Raw genomic sequence first — 19,768 nt, forward strand, 5'->3', positions numbered from 1 at the left:
ACCAGTTCCTAGTCCCCCATGCCCTCGTGCCCTCGGGAGTAGGCCCCAACTGCTCAGTGTAGGGTGGGGGATGAATTCGCAGAGGGGCCAGAGAGCTGATGTGAAGGGTGAGGGTGCCGACGGAGCTGAGAGCCTGGTGGCCCTGCCTGGCCGGACAATGGGGCCGAAGCTGCTGACATGCATTTTGGGGGTAATCCCCAGCCTCTTCCCAGCCCCAGCCCCAGGCCCGGGCTCAGAGAGCCAGGAGCATCCGAGGCAGCGGCCGGGTGGGTGTGAGGGGCATGTGGGGGTACTTGTGCTCCCTGTGCCGCCCCCCGGGGTCTGGTGAGTCAGGGCAGGCTGGGGGCCGGGGGTCAGGGGATCAGGGTGAGGCCTAGTGGCCTTGGTTTGGGAGTTGGGCAGGTCTGGGTTCAAATTCTGATGCTACCTATTACCTGCTGTGGGTGACCTTGGTGTCATTCCCCTCTCTGAGCCTCCTTGTCTGTTTTATGCAGGGGACAGACGTGTGTTGCAGGGTCTTTGGGGTCCAGCAGAACTGAGGTTGGACCCCAGCTCCACGCCCCCCTGCTGTGTAGCTAAAAATTGGGCATAATCTATCTTGCGTCCTTGATTCCAGGAGCCGAGCTTTGGGTGCCCAGCACAGTATTTAGTACATGATAGGTGCCCCCTGAAATGGCAACTCCATTAAACAGAGAAGTGGGGCTCCCCTGGCCCCAGTCTCACTCAGACCAAAAGTCCCCTGACAAGTCTAGCTGGTCCCCTACTTTGTGTGAAGAATACAAAATACGTATAAGTAGCATTCACTCCGGGCCAGGCTTTATTAAAGTTTTTAGTCTCTCTTAACTCATTTTATCTTCACAAGAAACCCATAAGGTGGGCACTTTTACTATCCCTGTTTTAGAGATGAAGAAACAGGTCGAGAAAGATGCTGCGACTTGCCGAAGTTCACACAGCCGGGACATGGCTGAGCTGGGATTTGAACCCATATTGACCAGGAGAGGGAGTAGAAGTTTAATCTAGGGGCCCCAGGAACCAGCGGGGCCATGCCTGGGTGTGGAAGCCAGGGAACAGTGCTGGTGAGGGGCTGAGTCTCCAAGTGGCACCAGCAACGTGCAAATCCCAGGAGCGGGGCTCAGGGTGGAGGTCTCAGCCCAGGCAAGGGAACAGCACCGGGCTGTCTTGGCTTCTCTTCTGTGGTTCCCACCCCCTTGCGGGTGGACATAGCTGGGAGATGGGGATGTTTGTTTCCCTACCACCCACCCTCTGGTGATGTCATACCTCGGCAGCCAATGGCTGGGGTCTCCCCCTCCTCCCCCTCCTCCCCCTCCCCATTCCTTTTCCCCCCCAGCTTGGGGCTGGGGCTGAGCAGACGGACCAGGAGCTCTCGAGGTGTCTGGAGGCCCAGTGGTAAGAGACCGGCCCGCCAGTTCCCTTCCTGGCCAGGCTGAGAAGCCCTGGGAATGAGACCCAGGATCTTGGGAGGTGCTGGGAGGGTGTCTAGGGCCCAGGAGGCTGCGTGGTATAGGAGTTAAAGGTACAGACCTTGGAACCAGACCCTGGGTTCAAATCCCAATGTTCTCTTCTTTCTAGCTGTGTCGTCTTGGGCAAGATATTTCGTTCTCTGTGCCTCTGCTTTCCCATCTCTAAAATGGGCTGAGGGAGGCTACCTCCCAGGGCTGACATGAGAGTAAATGCATTGCTGCTTATAAAGAGCCGGGGCAGGATGCTGAGGGTGGGACAGACCTTTTTGTCCCTGTAATAGAGAGCTGGGGAGGCAAGGCTGATCTTGTTGGTTGGAGGCTGGTGCCCGAGCTGCATTTTGTCCCTCATCCAAAGCTCCTCTTTGGTAGGGGAGAAAGTGGGGCCACTGTGAGCAAAGGCTGGATATGAGACACTTTGAGATGCACAGACACACTTGCAGTCAGAGACCAGTTTATGTTCCTTGAGCACTTACTGTATTCTCTGAATATTCGAAGCACCTGCTCTTGTCTCACAATTCCTCAAAGCCAGTCTTATCGGCTCCATTTTATAGATGAAGAAACTGAGGCCCTGAGAGGTGCAATACCTTGCCCAAGTATTCAAACCTGAGGAGTGCTGGAGCAGGCCCTAATGGAGGCAGCTGGAAGCCACTGCCAGAATGCCTCTCCCCGCCACATCACTGGATGGCCTCAGACAACGCCTAGGGGCCCAGATGAGTCATGTCTACCCCCCACTCCCATTGCAAGGGCACCAGATCCCTCTGGTGGTTGGGGTGGCTGAGGCTCTGAGAGGGGAGAATTCCTAAACGAGGTTGGCGCCAGCCATGGTGGGGGGAGGAGTGTACAGTGAGGCACATCTGGGGGATTCCTCAGCAGGCCCAGCTCGGCTGAGGGGCCCAGGGTACAAATGACAACCCCTCACCCCAGCCACCCTGAAGGGCATGAGTGACATCTTAAACGGGCATCTAAGTTGTGATTTCCCCAGGGAGGTGTTGTCAGGAGTTAATGAGCCCAGGCAGGGAAGGATCTTTGCACATAGTAAGTGCTCAAGAAATGGAGACTCTCAGAATTCTGGAAGCTCAGGAATGTACTAGGGCAGCGTCACAGGAATTGCTCAAGAAGTGGGCTGTTGGCCTGTGGAGGGTCTTGCCTGGCCTTGATTCTCCAGGGAATCTCCATTAGATCTTCCCCTAACACGAGTCAGCCCCCCCAACCCCACCTCCCTACCCCTCCTTCCCCTGCCTAGTGGGACAGGCAGATGTGGGAACAGAGAGTGCCCGGGGTTGGGCCCTTCCAAAGCTGCTTCCTTCCGAAGCTGCTCCCACCCCATCCCACCCCAGGAGCTGGGTACGTGGCTCAGGAAGGGCACAGCTGGGCTAAATATAACCTGGGCTGGGCAGCTGTCCCGGGCAGGGATGAAGAAGCAGGGCACTCTCTCTTGCCCTCACCCTGGCTGAGCTTCCTGTGCTAGCCTCTGGGTGTGAACTTCTCTGGCCTGTCCTGGAGCAGGGAGCTTGCGGCCTAGGGGATCCTCCCCTCCATCTCCACCACCTCCTACAAGTAGCAGGCTTCTCTCACCCCCAGCTCAGGATATTATATTATATCGGGGAGTCAGAGTTAGCATTTCAGACCTGGGTTCAAGTCCCAACTCCCTCACAGTGATATCCTGGCTCTCTCTATTTTTTTTTTTTTGGCCAGGCCATGTGGCACGTGGGATCTTAGTTCCCTGACGAGGGATCGAACCCGGGCCTCCTGCAGTGGAAGCACGGAGTCCTAACCACTGGACCGCCAGGGAATTCCCTGTGATATCCCGTTTCTTAACCCTCATTTACTCATCAGTAAAATGGGGTACCATGAGGCCATGTCTATAAAGTGTCTGCCTGGCTCGGGGTTGGCACTGAGGTCCCTCTAAGAATGCCTGTTCCTGGCACCCTTGATCCCCTCTGCCCAGCCCAACTCCTGCCTCAGCTGTTTCGCTGCTTGGGCCTCCTCCAGTGCTCAGAGCCACCAACACAAGTGAAGGTACAGAGTTGGGGTCAAGGGCACAGGTCCTAGCTGTGTGACCCCGGACAGGTCACTTGCCCTCTCTGAGCCTCAGTTTTCAATCCTAAAATAGCCATCACATCCAGAGTGATTTCGAGGCCTAAGGGTGCCAGCATAAGGCCCAGTTCAGAGGAAATAATCCAGATGTGGGAGGGGCTGGGGGCTCACAGGGGAGACCAGGACCCCTAGGAGAGCCAGAGAGGAGCCTTCTGACACCGTGGGGGGGAAACCAGTGAAGTGGGTACAGCTGGAGCATTGAGGGGGTCCCTGTGTCCTCTATCCTGGCCAGTGGTGGGCTATGAAGGGCCATTGTGCAGCTGGGGGTGGGTGGGCAGGGGCGGAATGTGACTGGGCACAGCAGATGGGCTATTGTTTGAGGGAATGCGCCGCGTGAGGCCTGACCTTTCCCTGTGGAGTGGGGGTTGGCGGGTTGGCATGCCAGCTGGGGGCTGGGAGGACAAGGCCAGAGTCGGGGGCTCGGAGGAGGGAGATAGGATCCATCCCCTTTTCCCCAGAAGGGCCTGTCGGGGAGGTTTCCCAGCTCTACCTCCTTCTCGCTGTGTTGTGTGACCTTGAACGAGGTCCCTGGCCTCTCTCAGGGCTTAGGGTTTTCTCTTTTTTTTTTTTTTAATTATTTTTTATTGGAGTATAGTTGATTTACAATGTTGTGGGGTTAGGGTTTTCTGCGGTGAGGTGGAAAGTGACGGTCTTAGCACAGGACTGGCAAAGAGTAACCACGCAATGCCCATTAGTTATTATCTGTATGAGCAGCTGGAGCTTTCCGACAAGTTCAAGTCCTGGCTGGGTCATCTGTGACCCAGGAAAGTGACTTTCCTTCTCCCAGCCTCAGGTGTCTTCTTTGTAACAAGCTCAGCAATGGTATTGACCTCACAGGGGTGTTCTGAAATCCACATGCCATGACCCCCGTGGGATATTCGACACAAGATCAAGACCACAGGAAGTTCTTAGTGATAATCATAGCAAGTGCTTATGAAGTGCCCACCGTGTGCCTGGCACTGTGCATTTACAAACACATTTGACCCTCCTAACAGCCCCGAGAGGTAGGTGCCCTCATTCTTCCCATTCTATAGATGAGGAGACTGAGGCACAGAGAGGTGAGGTGATTTGCCTACAGGGAGTACATGGCAGTGGATATAATGATTTTACAGTGAATTTGGCCCCCTCAGTCAGCTGAGGTGGTTGGCGTAGGGGCCCTGCTGTCAGAAAGGCCTAGGAGTCCGTTCCTGCTATACTGCTGTGTCACCTTGGATAAAGGTCTTCTGAGCCTTAGTGCCCCCACCTGCACTATAGGGATAGAGTACCCTTTTTTTTATTTTTTATTTTTTTTGGCCACACCATGCAGGATGCAGGATCTTAGTTCCCTGACCAGTGATCAAACCTGTGCCCCCTGCAGTGGAAGCGCGGAGTCCTAACCACTAGACTGCCAGGGAATTCCTGGGGATAGAGTATTGACAGAGTGTGGGAAGGCTCAGACACTCAGGAAGCAATCAGTGGGGTTAGCTGATAGTAATGCTCACGTTATTCTTCTTAGAGCCCCGGACCCAGGAGGCCCAAGGAGCTGGAGGTGACCCTGAGGTGAGCACTGGCTGGTGCCACATGCCCCTCCCTGCCCCTCCCTCGCCTGTCTGGAGCCTCATGACCTGGTCTCTCCCTGGCAGGCAGCGAGACCCCAGAGGAAGGGCGCGAGACCCCAGAGGAAGGGCGCGAGCCCCGCAGACGACTGTGCACCACCCCAGGCTGGGCTCCTGTTAGGAGGGGGTGCTTGTTCCCAGGCAGCGGTAAGAGGACAGCTGGGATGGGGGGGGCCCTTCTCCCCTTCTCATACCCACCTTGACCTCTCCCTTTAAGCCCAGCCTTCTCCTCTTATCCTCTCCTGGCCTCAAGCCTCCATCCCTGCCCCTGCAGGCTCAGAGGCAGCTGCTCCATGCAGAACTGAAACTGGTCCTGCAGCAGAAGGGAGAGAGGAAGCAGGAGCCTGGGGCCCAGGTGACTCCCAGCAGCGCCATGGAGGCCAGGAGCCAGAGTGCTGAGGTGAGCGCCCAACACATCCTGCAAGGGGGACTTGTGGGGCCTTGGTGGGAGCACGGACTAGGGTAGCAAGGAAACACTTCCTGGCTTCTCTGTGCCTCAGTCTCCCCATCTGTGAAATAGAGATAGCTGCAGGGCCTATTTTATGGGTCAGTGTGAAGGAAAAAAAATTAACATTTGTAATGTGCTTAACACAGTACCTGGCACAGACTAAGATTCAAGGAAGCTAATTCATTGAGCATAATGGAATTATATTAATAATAATAAGTTTAAAAAAATAGAGTAGAAACCCTTCATCAGAAGAGGCAGGATGGTGTAGGGGTTAAAGACATGGGCTTTGGACCCATGGGCTTACATCCCAACCCTATCACTTCAGCTGTACAGCCCTGAACAGATGACCTGAACTTTCTAACCCTCAGTTTCCCCATCGGTGAAATGGGGCAATGGTCCCCACCTCTGAGGGTACTGAGGACTCACACTTGTGTCATTTGCCCAGGGCCTGGTACCTAGGAAGCCTCCTCGAATGTTAACGGCTTTCACTGTTATGGAGACAGGGCGCTAGCACTGACTGCATCCCATTGGATGCCAGGCACAGAGTGGGTCTCCTTTTACAGGAGTCAAGCTGAGGCTGAGGGGTGGCAGGCAGGGAGTAAAGTGCACGGAGGCCACCGCCTACAGGACGGCTTATGGGCTCTGAGGTCACAGACCTGAGGTTGAGGCCCCACCGCTTAACTTGCTGTGTGGCATTTGGCAGTCACTTCACTTCTCTGGACTTTTGTGTCCTACTCGGTGAATGCCCAAGCTGCGGGGAGGATGAAAGGAGATGCCACACATAAAATGCTTAGCCCAGGGCCTAAGGGTGGTAGTGATGGTCACGCTTTTCCTTGCTGCCTCTACTACAACTCTTCCTACCCCTTCTCACCATGCTCCGCCCAGCTCTCCAGTCCCGGGGCCACTCTGTGGAGCATCGGCCAGACCTGCTTTCCCCTCTCCAAGCCCTGGGCTCAACCCCAGTCTGTACCAGCCTCAATGCACTGCCCACTACAGCAACCCCTCACATCTCTGTTGCTTCAGGTCTCAGCTCACAGTCAGAGACTCCTTCCAGTACACCCACGTTACCCAACTTTACAGTAGGGAAATGGGTCCAGAGAGGGCAAAGTCCCCCCCCACCCGCCCAAGACACACAGCAGATTGGGTTCCTGGATGGCTGTGGAACTGAGGCCTTTCACTGTTTCTTCTGGGAAGGCCGGGTGCAGATCCCACAATGCACTGCTGGGCCAGGGCCATGTCAGCACCATTTACAGTAAATACCAGGAATACCACGTCTGCCAGCCCACCACTCATTACCCACGCACCCTTCTTCACTGGATTCCCTCTCCAATGGGCGTTATGCAGGGCTTGGGGTCATAGAGTCCACAATGGGGCACAGTCCCACACATCAAGCCTTCAACGAGGCCAGTCCCACCTGCACCTCTCCATACCGCACCACTAAGGGTCGGCCCTTTCTTCGGGACCCCATCCTCCATCCCACCCCTGTTCTGCGGTTATTAAAGCCCCTCCCCATAGTTCAAGCCCGTCCACAGACTATGGGTCCCCTCCGCACCTCCACGGTTACACTGCACCCATCTATCTTTCGCCGCTCCTCTCAGGCAACCGTCCTCTATCCGCAAATGCTCCAACCCTAGCCCCGCCCCAACTGGCCACGCCCCTCGGGGGGGGGGAGGCACAGCCCCGCCCTCATGTCAGGCCCGCCTCTCAGTCGCAACTCAGGTTCCCTCTGGCCTCCCCACCACGCCCCTCCTCTACAACACCGCCCCGCGCCCCGCCTCTCCCGATAGCGGTCTTTGGGGCTCCACCAGGCCTGTGAGCCTCGAGAGCCGTTGAACCCTTTCGCGGGGTGTCACTGAGCGAGCGGCCCTCGTGCTCACTTAAAGGGGAGATGCTGGAGAGGGTGGGCCCGCACAACCTGCCTGAGCCCCGCCGAGGCGCCTGTGCCCTGAGGACCCGGTTAAGAGCCGCTTTTAAGCTCAATGGCGGGCTCTGGGCGAAGTCCCGCCCTAGCGCCCCTTGGCGACCGCTCGCCGCCCTCCGCAGGAGCTGAGGCGGGCGGAGTTGGTGGAGATCATCGTGGAGACGGAGGCGCAGACAGGGGTCAGTGGCATCAACGTAGCCGGCGGCGGCAAGGAGGGAATCTTCGTCCGCGAGGTGCGTGAGGACTCACCTGCGGCCAGGAGCCTCAGCCTGCAGGAAGGTGAGTGGGGCGGGGGCATGGGGCGGGGCTTTCCTGAGGGGGCGGGGTTGGGAAGCTGCCCTGGGTACCGGGACCAGGAGGCGGGGTTAAGGGCTAGGGGCGGGGCTTTGTGTTACCTATCGGCTTTGCGGTTGATCCGAGCAGGAGCTCTGGAGGTTCATTGTCTCAGTTCGACTCCCAGATGTGCGGTTTACTATCTTGTAATCTTTCTGTGCCTCGGTTTTTACACCTCTAAAATGGGACTAATTCTAGTACTTATTTCATAGGGTTATTACGTGGATTAAATGTTTGAAAACACAGCAAGTAGCTAAGTGGCACATGGTAAGCACTAAGTAAGTGCTAGTTATTGTTTTGTTGTTGAGGCTGAAGAAAAGAGGCGGAGTTAACAACTTGGAGGGGGTGGGGAGGGGAGCTTAGTAAGGGATATTTTAGGTAACACGGCTGAGGCTGACGCGATTTATTCATGCAACAACTATTTACTAAGTGCCTTCTATTTCCAGATATTATTCTGGGTGCTTGGGCTACTGAAGTGAACAAAACAGATAACACTCTGCACTTATGGAGCTTACGTTCTAGTAAGGAGAGACATATTTAAGCAAAATGTGTAAAATACACAGTAAATTAGAAGGCGATATATGCTTATGGATGCCAGGACAGAAGCTGCATTTTTAAAAATTAATTAATTAATTAATTAATTAATTAATTTATGGCTGCGTTGGGTCTTCATTGCTGCTCCCGGGCTTTGTCTAGTTGCGGCGATTGGGGGCTGCTCTTTGTAATGGTGGGCGGGCTTCTCATTGCAGTGGCTTCTCTTGTTGCGGAGCACAGGCTCTAGGCGCGTGGGATTCAGTAGTTGTGGCGCGTGGGCTCAGTAATTGTGGCTCACGGACTCTAGAGCGCAGTCTCAGTAGTTGTGGCGCACAGGCTTAGTTGCTCTGCGGCATGTGGGATCTTCCCGGACCAGGGCTCGAACCCGTGTCCCCTGCATTGGCAGGCGGATTCTTAACCACTGTGCCACCGGGGAAGTCCCGGAAGCTGCATTTTTAAATAGGGTGAGCCAGGAAGAGCAGAAAGGCCTGAAGAAGGGAAGGGAATGAGCTATGTGGCCATCTGGAGGAGCATTCCAGGCAGAGAGAACAGCCAGTGCAAATGCCCCAAGATGGGAGCATGCCTGGCTTGTTGGAGGAACAGCAAGGAAGCCAGGGTGGATGGAGAGGAGTTAGTGAAGAGTAGAGTAAGAGATGAGGCCAGAGAGGTAAGAGAAAGGGTAGTTTTTAGAGGGTTTTATAGGCCATGAGGAAGACTTTGACTTTTAATCTGGAAGGTTTGTGAGTTGAAGAAAGAACGTGAATTGACTGTGTTGAAATGCTGTGTTAGCGGTAGACTGGGAGTGGTGGGGGGCAGGATGGGGAGAAGGAAAAGAGGCTACTGTGTTTTTCCAGGTAAGAGATTGGTGATGCTTGGGGCCAAAAGAGCGTTATTGGAGATGAAGAGAAGGGTTTGGATTCTGGATATCATTTGGGTCTCAAGCAGGGGTTCAAGCAGATGAAGTCTGGGACTTGACCGTTGGACTTAACTACACAGAGGTCACTGCATGGGACCTTGAGAGGAGCAGTTCAAGGCTCTGGGAGGGGGGATGTAAAAAGTGTAATTGGAGAGCTGGAAATAATGCAGCTAGACAACTCAATGAATTTTGCCATCAAGCTGAACAGGTAAATGGGGCAGGAGCTCCAGAAGGAGTGAGGTCAAGACAAACTTTCTTATGGGAGAAAGAATGGTATGTTGTATGCTGATGGGAATAATGTAGACGAGAAGGACAAATTGATAACGTGGGGAGAGAGGGGAGAATTGCTGGAGTGTGTCCCTGAAAAGGTGGTGGAGGGATTGACCAGAGCTAGGAGTGGGGATGGTTTATCAAATTGATAACGTGGGGAGAGAGTGGAGAAAATCGCCACAGGATCAGAGGGTTGAATAATGGGGCGGGAGCTTCTGGAAGTTCTCTTCTGATTCTGTTCTCTCAGTAAAAGAAGCAAAGTTAGTGTCTGAAGTGTGAGGATGGGGGAGGGGTGTGACCTGAATGGGCTTGGATTTGCTCAGTGAAGGAGACGGGGCTAAGGCCGAGGCCGTGGCTTTGTCCTTAAGTGTCAGAACCTCAAACCAGGAGGAACTTTGCGTCTCAATCTTGTGCTCGGGTATAGGCGGGGCCAAAAATTTGGGAGGCGCCTCGCTGCACAGGCTCCAGAGAAGTGGGCGGAACCAGGCCTGGGCGGAGCCGAGAGATGCCCACGCCCCGCCCACCTCCACCTGGCCTGCAGGGGACCAGCTGCTGAGCGCCCGAGTGTTCTTCGAGAACTTCAAGTACGAGGACGCACTACGCCTGCTGCAATGCGCCGAGCCTTACAAGGTCTCCTTCTGCCTGAAGCGCACTGTGCCCACCGGGGACCTGGCGCTGCGGCCTGGGACCGTGGCCGGCTACGAGATCAAGGGCCCGCGGGCCAAGGTGGCCAAGCTGGTACGCGTGCTTAGCCCGGTTACGGCCCTGGACTGCCCCAGCGATCCTGTCTCTGCGCCGTGAGCCCCACTGCCCCACACTGGTGGGCCAGCCTTGCCCTCTGTCTTGTCACTAACCCAGCGCTAATCCCATCCACTGCCTCCTGTTCTCTGCCCCTAAACTCCTCCCTGGGGAGGGGGACCCACTCATCCCAAACCAGGACCCTCACCCACCTCGCCAGGCGTCCTGAACCAGGGCGCTCTGAACCAGAGAGGCCAGGTTCAAGCCTGAGGGCAGCTCATTTACCGTTGAGTGACCCTTGACAGCTTTCTTCTCCTCCTTGGGCCTCAGTTTCCCCATCTCTAGAGTGAGGGTTTGGGGGAAAATCCTGGAGGAGGAGCCAGAAGTCTTGGGTCACAGTTTCTATACTCCTGTTGATTCACTGTAAGATTCTAAATAAAGTCTTTGCCTTCTGGGGCAGTAAGGGTGAAGTGACAGGCAGGAAGTGGGGATGGTGTTCTGGGGACAAGATGCTCAATCCAGCACATCCCCAGCCTGGTAAAATAACCACGTGGGGCTCTCCCCGTCCACCCCAGGCCTCCCACTGTCCCACCGCCTGCTGCCTCTCTCCTCTCTCCCCAGAACATCCAGAGTCTGTCCCCTGTGAAGAAGAAGAAGATGGTGGTGCCTGGGGCCCTGGGGGTCCCTGCAGACCTGGCCCCTGTTGACGTCGAATTCTCCTTTCCCAAGTTCTCCCGTCTGCGTCGAGGCCTCAAAGTCGAGGCTGTCAAAGGTCCTGTCCCAGCTGCCCCCACCCGCCGGCGCCTCCAGCTGCCTCGGCTACGTGTCCGAGAAGTGGCCGAAGAGGCCCAGGTAGCCCGACTGGCCGCTGCAGCTCCTCCCCCCAGGAAGGCCAAAGCAGAGGCCGAGGGGGCTGCAGGAGCCCGATTCACAGCTCCCCAGGTGGAGCTGGTTGGGCCTCGGCTGCCGGGTGCTGAGGTGGGTGTCCCCCAGGTCGCAGCCCCCAAGGGGGAGGTGGCCCCTGCAGCAGAGGTAGTCAGCGGCTTTGCCCTCCACTTGCCAACCCTTGGGCTGGGAGCCCCAGCTGCACCTGCTGTGGAACCTGCGGCTGGAGGGATCCAGGTCCCACAAGTGGAGCTGCCCACCTTGCCCTCGCTACCCACTCTGCCCACACTTCCCTGTCTGGAGACCCGGGAAGGGGCTGCGGCAGTGACGGTGCCCACCCTGGACGTGGCAGCGCCTACAGTGGAGGTGGACCTGGCCTTGCCTGGTGCAGAGGTGGAAGCCCGAGTAGAGGCGCCTGAGGTGGCCCTGAAGATGCCCCGCCTCAGTTTTCCCCGCTTTGGGGCTCGAGCAAAAGAAGTTGCCGAGGCCAAGGTGGCCAGGGGCAGCCCTGAGGCCAGGGTGAAGGGGCCCAAACTTCGAATGCCCACCTTTGGGCTTTCTCTCCTGGAGCCCCGGCCTGCTGCCCCTGAAGCCGTTGAGAGCAAGCTGAAGCTGCCCACCATCAAGATGCCCTCCTTTGGCATCGGGGTCTCGCCGCCTGAGGCCAAGGAGGCCAAGGGGCCTGAGGTGAAGCTCCCCAAGGCCCCAGACGTCAAGCTCCCCAAAATGCCCGAGGCGGCCCTTCCAGATGTGCGACTCCCAGAGGTGGAGCTCCCCAAAGTGTCAGAGATGAAACTCCCAAAGGTGCCGGAGATGGCCGTGCCAGAGGTGAGGCTTCCAGAGGTGCAGCTGCCGAAAGTCCCTGAGGTGAAACTCCCAAAGGTGCCGGAGATGGCCGTGCCCGAAGTGCAGCTCCCGAAAGTTCCGGAGCTGAAGCTGCCGAAGGTACCCGAGATGAAATGCCCCGAAATGAAACTCCCGAAGGTGCCCGAGATGGCTGTGCCAGAGGTGCGACTCCCAGAGGTACAGCTGCCAAAAGTCTCGGAGATAAAACTCCCCAAGTTGCCCGAGATGGTCGTGCCGGACGTGCACCTCCCGGAAGTGCAGCTGCCAAAGGTGTCGGAGATGAAAGTCCCCGAGATGAAGCTCCCGAAGGTGCCCGAGATGGTCGTGCCGGACGTGCACCTCCCGGAAGTGCAGCTGCCAAAGGTCTCAGAGCTAAAACTCCCCAAGTTGCCCGAGATGGTCGTGCCGGACGTGCACCTCCCGGAAGTGCAGCTGCCAAAGGTGTCGGAGATGCGGCTGCCGGAAGTGCAGGCGCCAAAGGTCCCGGATGTGCATCTGCCGAAGGCACCTGAGGTGAAGCTGCCCAAGGCTCCGGAGGTGCAGCTAAAAGCTGCCAGGGCAGAGGAAGCAGAGGGGGTGGAATCTGGCTTCAAGATGTCCAAGGTGACCATGCCCAAGCTAGGGAGGGCAGAGTCCCCATCTCGCGGCAAGCCAGACGAGGCAAGTGCTGAGGTCTTGGGGAAGCTGGTGACACTTCCCTGTCTGAAGCCAGAGATGGGCAGCGAGGCTCGTGTGGGCGTCCCCCCTCTCACACTGCCCTCAGTGGAACTAGACCTGCCCGGGGCCTTCGGCCTGGAGGGGCAGGTGCCAGCAGCCGACGTGGGCAAGGTGGAGCAGTCAGAAGCCCCTGGGGTGGTAGCAGGGGTCAGGGAAATGGCCTTCTGGTTGCCCTCCGTTGAGATTGTCACGCCACAGCTGCCCACAGTGGAGGCTGAGGAAAGGCAAGTAGAGGTGACGGAGGTGAAAGTCAAGCCTTCCTCCAAGTTCTCCCTGCCCAAGTTTGGACTCTCGGGGCCAAAGGTGACCAAGGCAGAGGCTGAGGGGGCCGGACGAGCCGCCAAGCTAAAGGTGTCCAAGTTTGCCATCTCACTCCCCAAGGCTCGGGTGGGCACCGAGGCGGAGGCCAGAGGGACGGGGGAGGCAGGCCTGCTGCCCGCCCTCGATCTGTCCATCCCACAGCTCAGCCTGGATTCCCATCTGCCCACAGGCAAGGTGGAGGTGGCAGGGACTGACGCCAAGCTCAAGGGGTCCAGGTTCAGCCTGCCCAAGTTTGGGGTCAGAGGCCGGGACAGCGAGGCAGGAGAACTAGTGCCAGGGGCGACTGAGTTGGAGGGCAAGAGCAGGGGTTGGGATGCGAGGGTGAAGATGCCCAAGCTGAAGATGCCCTCCTTTGGGCTGGCTCGAGGGAAGGAAGCAGAAATCCAGGGGGGGCGAGTCAGCCCCGGGGAAAAGCCAGAGTCCACGGCTGTGCAGCTTAAGATCCCTGAGGTGGAATTGGTTACTCTGGGGGCCCAGGAGGAAGGGCAAATGTCCGCCACCAGGCAGGTGGGCACTGAGGGCCAGGATGGGGGGCCGAGGGGGCCGCTCTGCATCTCCCTGCCCCAGGTGGAGCTGCCCAGCTTTGGGGAGGCTGACCTGGGTGCCACCCCCGGGCAGCAGGCCAAGAATGCACCTCCTCCAGCAGAGGGCACACCAGGCTATAGGATCCAGGTGCCTCAGGTGACCTTGTCTCTACCTGGAGCCCAGGTGGTGGGTGGTGAGCCGCTTGAGGGTGAGGGTGTCTTCAAGATGCCCGCTGTGACAGTGCCCCAGCTTGAGCTGGACGTGGGGCTGAGCCGAGAGGGGCAGGCGGGTGAGGCGGCCACAGGTGAGGGCGGGCTGAGGCTGAAGATGCCGACGCTGGGGGCTAGGGATGCGGCGGGGGGTGAGGGGCCTAGGGACCAGCCCCCAGGGGCCGAGTGCCCCTTCCGCCTCTCGCTGCCTGACGTGGAGCTCTCCCCGCCCGCTGTGGGCAGCCATGCTGAATACCAGGTGTCTGAGGGCGAGGGGGATGCCGGACACAAGCTCAAGGTGCGGCTGCCCCGGTTCAGCCTGGCACGGGCCAAGGAGGGGGTTGAGGAGTCCGAGAAGGCCAAGAACCCAAAACTCAGGCTGCCCCGCGTGGGCTTCAGCCAGAGCGAGGCGGCCAGTGGGGAAGGCTCCCCCAGCCCCGAGGACGAGGAAGAGGAGGGCTGCGGGGAAGGGGCCTCCGGGCGCCGGGGCCGCGTCCGCGTCCGCTTGCCCCGTGTGGGCCTGACTACCCCCTCCAAGGCCCCTCGGGGGCAGGAGGGCGAGGCGGCCCCCAAGTCACCTGGAGGGGAGAAGTCACCCAAGTTCCGCTTCCCCCGGGTGTCCCTAAGCCCCAAGGCCCAGGAGGAAGGGGGATTCCGGGTCCGGCTGCCCAACGTGGGGTTTTCGGAGACGGGGCCTCCAGGCCCCACGAGGATGGAGGGGGCTCAGGCTGCCGTCATCTGAAACCCCTCAGCAGAGGGAGACTCCCCTCCCGTCTTCCCATCCCCCTCCTCGTTTTGTGTGTGAGATAACTAGCACTAACCCTCAGAGGGCTGGGAGGCGGGCGACTGACCGGGTCAGGGCCGGGGAGTCCGTGCCTGACTCTTTGGCAGGAGTGCCCGTATCTTGCCAAGCCATGTGAATAAAATAATCCAGAGGTAGCTTTGTGTCAGGTCTCCTCTGTGTGTGTGTTTGTTGGGGGGTGGGGCGCGGGTGCAGAGAAAGGAGTCCCTTGAGGATGGCCTGAAAGGATGCTTTGTGCAGTGAGACGGGCCACCCCTGGTCTGAGGAGACTCTGGGAGGCCTTGGGGTGGGCCCGGTGGGAGGGGGCTGTCCTAGCCCTTCAGAATTCCCAGGGGCCTCTGAGCTGGGGAAGTTCCCCAGCAGAACCCAGCTGCGGGACCCCTCTGCAGGAGACTCTGCCTGTGCTGCGGGACCCACTCCTGCCAGGACAACCCCAGGGCCTCCACCCCAGGCACCCGGCTGCCCTCTTAGGACTAAGTCCCAGGGTCCTCAGCCCCTACTGGGGCTGGACCTCAGCCTCCAGGGACCCATCTCCACTCAGGATCCAAGTCCCTAAGCCCCCTCCAGGGTCCCCAGGCTCCCCCATTTCTCTCTGAGATGCCCTAGACAAGCTGTCTAGTCCCGAATCTCCCCCTGATGCCACTATAGCCACTCCTCCACTCTCTTCACATCTCCGCCCTCCCATTCTAGAGGAAGAAGGGCTATAGATCAGTGCCCTTGAGTTGTCCAAACTCTCCACTTGGCTTCCTTCAAGCCGACCCCGCCTTGGGTCACTCACGACCCATCACACGCTTCCTCTTCATGCGCACCAGACATGGCAGGAGTTACCTACGTTCCTGGTGCGCACCCCCTGCCCAGGCCCCCAGCATTTGAGGTTTTCCTCCTCTCAGTGGCCTGTCTGGCCACGCTCAGGGCCTCTTCTGTCTCCCGTGTCCTGACTTCTCAGGGCTCCTTCCTCCTTCCTGAGCGGTCTCTTCTCTCTCTCTCTCTCCCCCGCACTCCTTCTCTCTCTCCTCCTGTCCCTTGGGCCCTCAGGGCTCCTCCCAGGCCCTCATCCATCCCCACACCCTCCTTGGGCCATGTTGCCCTCCCCTCGGCTTCCACTCCTCACCTCTGTGCTGATAATTCCCCAAATCTCTCCTGGGTCCACTCGGGCCTCCAGTGCACGTCTGCATCTCTGCACACCCCCCTGACGTCTCCTGGACACTAGGAGGTTGTGTCCAGTGGTTCAGAGCTTGGCTCGAGAGCCAGACTGCTCAAGGTCAAAGCCTGCCTCTGGTACCCACCTGGGTGACCTTAGGCATTAAAAAAATTTCTTTTGGCCTCTACTTTCTTTTCCATAAAATAGAGGTATTGAGATGTATATTGTAAGGATCAGATAAGGGTTCTAAAGCACTCAGAACGGGGAATTCCCTGGTGGTGGTCCAGGGATTAGGACTCTGTGCTCTCACTGCTAAGGGCCTGGATTCAATCCTGATCTGGGAACTAAGATTCCAACAAGCCGCATGGCCAAAATAAATAAATAAAAATTAAAAAAAAAACAAACCGGGCTTCCCTGGTGGCACAGTGGTTGAGAGTCCGCCTGCCGATGCAGGGGACGCGGGTGTGTGCCCCGGTCCCGGGAAGATCCCACATGCCGCGGAGCGGCTGGGCCCATGAGCCGTGGCCGCTGAACCTGCGCGTCCGGAGCCTGTGCTCCGCAACGGGAGAGGCCACAACAGTGAGAGGCCCGCGTACCGCAAAAAAAAAAAAAAACAACCCAACAACACTCAATACCCTTTTAAATGTTTTAATGTTAAATTTCCTAACGTCCTCTCTGCCAAACTGCTCCCGGTCCATGTCCCATCCCTCTCAGGGCCAGAGCCCTGCACGGCTCCCTCCTTCCCCCCAACCTGGCCTCCTGTGTGTCTCATCCATCTACCTCTTCCCCCGCCTCCCCAACCTTCCCACCTGGACCCTGCTGCAGGCTGGGGCCCTCCACTCTTGCCCCCTCCAATCCACTCTTCTTCACACAGTAGCTTTCTGATACTCAGATCTGACCCTGGGGAGTTTCCTGGTGGTCTAGTGGTTAGGATTCGGCTCTGTCACTGCTGTGGCCCGGGTTCGATCCCTGGTCGGGGAACTGAGAAACTGCAAGCCGCGTGGTGCAGCTAAAATTTAAATAAAGAAATAAAGAAATATCTGAACCTGCCCTTCCTTGTTCAAAGTCCTTCCGTGGCTCCCCAGTGCCCTCAGGACAAAGTCCAGACTCCTTAGCCTGGCATTCAAGACCCTTTGCAACATGGCCCCCCTGTAGCCACGCCTCCCCAGGGCAGCCACAGGCAGGGGGGCAGCTGTTTTCTGAACACAGCCGCACACACAAATCGCCTAGCTCGGGAAGCCTGCCGTTCCTCACCTCTGTTTAGGAATGTCCCATTCCTCTATGCCCGAGGCCCACGATCAGACTCGCCTCTCCGTCGACCCTTCTCCTGTCCAGCCCCTCTAGGGTTCCGCCACTGGACGGGGGAGGGGGCATTACCTGCCACCCCACCCCCCCATTCCAGCCAGGGGCTCAGGTCTCCAACAACAGAACCAGAGCCACTTAGCAACGCTGGAACCCATTCAGGGGGGCTTGGGGCCCCTCATCCCAAGCCAGGAGGTCCTCAGGGTAGGGGTGCACCCCCTGGCAGACTTGCTCTGCGGCCCAGGTGTCTGGGGGTTGTCAGGGAGGTGGGGGTGAACCTCGCAGGGCGAGGCACGAGTGCGGTTCTCTTTCCCCCACTGGGGAGGCCTCGGGGCCAGCGTCAGGGCGGGAGGCCTCGGAAGCAGAGCCCGTGGGGCGGAGGTGGCGGCAGGGCAGTGTCTGGTGGCAGAGGAACCATGGCCACCATCCAGTCGGAGACTGACTGCTATGACATCATCGAGGTGCTGGGCAAGGGCACCTTCGGGGAGGTGGCCAAGGGCTGGCGGCGAAGCACGGGCGAGATGGTGGCCATCAAGATCCTGAAGAACGATGCTTACCGCAACCGTATCATCAAGAACGAGCTGAAGCTGCTGCGTTGCATGAGGGGCCTGGACCCGGAGGAGGCCCACGTCATCCGCTTCCTCGAGTTCTTCCACGACGCCCTCAAGTTCTACCTGGTCTTTGAACTGCTGGAGCAAAACCTTTTCGAATTCCAGAAGGAGAACAACTTTGAGCCCCTCCCTGCCCGCCACATCCGCACGGTCACCCTGCAGGTGCTCAGAGCCCTGGCCCGGCTCAAGGAGCTAGCCATCATCCACGCCGACCTCAAGCCTGAGAACATCATGCTGGTGGACCAGACTCGCTGCCCCTTCAGGGTCAAGGTGAGCGTGGCCATCCAGCCCTGGACACTCTCCTGAGGCTGAGGTTCCCCTTGTCCCACCTCCCAACCCTGAGGTCTCTCCCTCCCTGGCCATGATGGCTCTCCCCACCTCCTGGCTCTGAAATCCCTATCTCCCTACCCCAATTCTGACATCCTCTCCCGCTCAGCCCTGAGGTTCCCCCGTCCTTGTTCAATTCTTAGCTCAGCTCCTCTGGCCCAGTCCTGTCCCTGTGGGGCTGACATTCTAGTGGGGGAGATAGAGTCGCCAAGGTAAACGAGTAAAATATGGTAGGGCTTCCCTGGCGCAGTGGTTGACAGTCCGCCTGCCGATGCAGGGGACATGGGTTCGTGTCCCGGTCCGGGAAGATCCCACATGCCGCGGAGCGGCTGGGCCCGTGAGCCATGGCCGCTGAGCCTGCGCGTCCGGAGCCTGTGCTCCGCAATGGGAGAGGCCACAGCAGTGAGAGGCCCGCGTACCGAAAAAAAAAAAAAAAAAAAAATGGTATATGAGTGAGAAGAAGACAAGATAAAGTAGGGAGGAGGAGGAGGTGGGCTGGTGATGAGTAAAACTTTAGACTCTGTGGTCAGGGAGGCCTCCCTGAGAAGGTCACATTTGAGGGAAGTCTTGAAGGAGGGAGGGAGCTGTGTCGACATCTGGGAGAAAGAATCAGTGCAAAGGCCCTGAGGTAGGAGTGGACCAAGTATATGTATTTGAGGAGCACTGAGGAAGCCAGTGTGGCTGAAATGGAGTGACTGAGGGGAAGAGGGAGGAAATAAGATCAGGAAGGTGATGGGGCCTGGTCGTACAGGGCCTTGTGGGCCACAGAGGAGACTTGGGCTTTATTCTGTGTACGATGGAGCCACAGGAGGATCCTGGGCAGAGGAGGGCTGTGATTGGACACAGGTGTTCACAGGCTCCCTCTGGCTGCAGTCGGGGGAAAGACAGTGCGGGGTGACCGCCCCAGTCCGGGTCGGGGATGGGGGTGGGTTTGGGGTAGATCTTTTTTTTTTGGCCACAAGGCGAGGCTTGCGGGATCTTAGTTCCCTGACCAGGGATTGAACCTTGGCCCCGGCAGTGAAGGTGCTGAGTCCTAACCACTGGGCCGCCAGGGGATTCCCTCAGGGTAGATTTTAAAACAGGACTTGCTGGTAAATCTTATGTGAAGTGTGAGAGAGGAAGAGAGGGCCTGAGGGAGGATGAAAGCCTGTTGGCCTGAGCGACTGGAAGGATGGCAGCAGCATCCTTCTTCATGAGTTTGTTCATCAGCAAACATTTTCCGAACGCCTGCTCTGGGCCTGACCCTGTGCTGGGCACACAGGCATCTCCTCTGCGCTGTCTCGGGTCCCTGGATTCCCCCATCCCGGCTCTGTCCCCTCTGTCTGCTTATGGGTTTGTTTCTGTCTGGTGATGCTTCTGAACTAGGAGCACCGTGAGGACGGAGCCAGGGGCATTTTGGTCACCACCGTGTCCCTGGCATCTCCCAGCACAGCGCCTTCATGGAGTCAGTGCTCAGTGAATGTCAGAGACACAGGGAGGTACAGAGACAGGAAAAGGCAGATCATTCTGTCCCAACAGATGGAGGGTTAGAGACCCAAGGAAGGAAGGTTTTCCACAAACATAGCAGGAGACAGACAGGACAGAGCTACAACACCTGGCGACTGTTGGCACCCCTACCACATCTGTGGAGTGAATGAATGAATCCCACGAACGTTGACTGAATGATCAGGGTCAGTCAAGCTCCCTGGGATTCAGGCCTCAGCCATCTGTGTTCAGAGTCCAGGTTAATAACCATTTCGTCATACTGCC

The 19,768-nt window shown here is 57.9% G+C and overlaps 2 protein-coding genes across 2 annotated transcripts in view; both read left to right on the plus strand.

Annotated features, from left to right (window-relative positions):
- Window positions 1-281: 281 nt before the first annotated feature.
- PRX (periaxin) lies at window positions 282-14,762 on the plus strand (the record flags this gene model as incomplete). Its single annotated transcript, XM_082677751.1, has 7 exons — window positions 282-324; window positions 5,074-5,117; window positions 5,222-5,320; window positions 5,448-5,573; window positions 7,665-7,821; window positions 10,137-10,333; window positions 10,955-14,762. The coding sequence occupies 7 exons, from the start codon at window positions 282-284 to the stop codon at window positions 14,576-14,578; spliced, it is 4,290 nt and encodes a 1,429-aa protein (XP_082533877.1). The 3' UTR covers window positions 14,579-14,762.
- A 2,720-nt stretch (window positions 14,763-17,482) lies between these two features.
- HIPK4 (homeodomain interacting protein kinase 4) overlaps window positions 17,483-19,768 on the plus strand; it is a 6,508-nt gene continuing 4,222 nt past the window's right edge. Inside the window, exon 1 of the mRNA XM_082676684.1 lies at window positions 17,483-17,962. Within this exon, the coding sequence (XP_082532810.1) occupies window positions 17,498-17,962 (465 nt within the window). The 5' untranslated portion in view covers window positions 17,483-17,497. The remainder of the gene's footprint in view (window positions 17,963-19,768) is intronic.

Source organism: Grampus griseus (assembly GCF_964374135.1).
Source record: "Grampus griseus genome assembly, chromosome: 19".
In the NCBI taxonomy this organism is placed as follows: domain Eukaryota; kingdom Metazoa; phylum Chordata; class Mammalia; order Artiodactyla; family Delphinidae; genus Grampus; species Grampus griseus.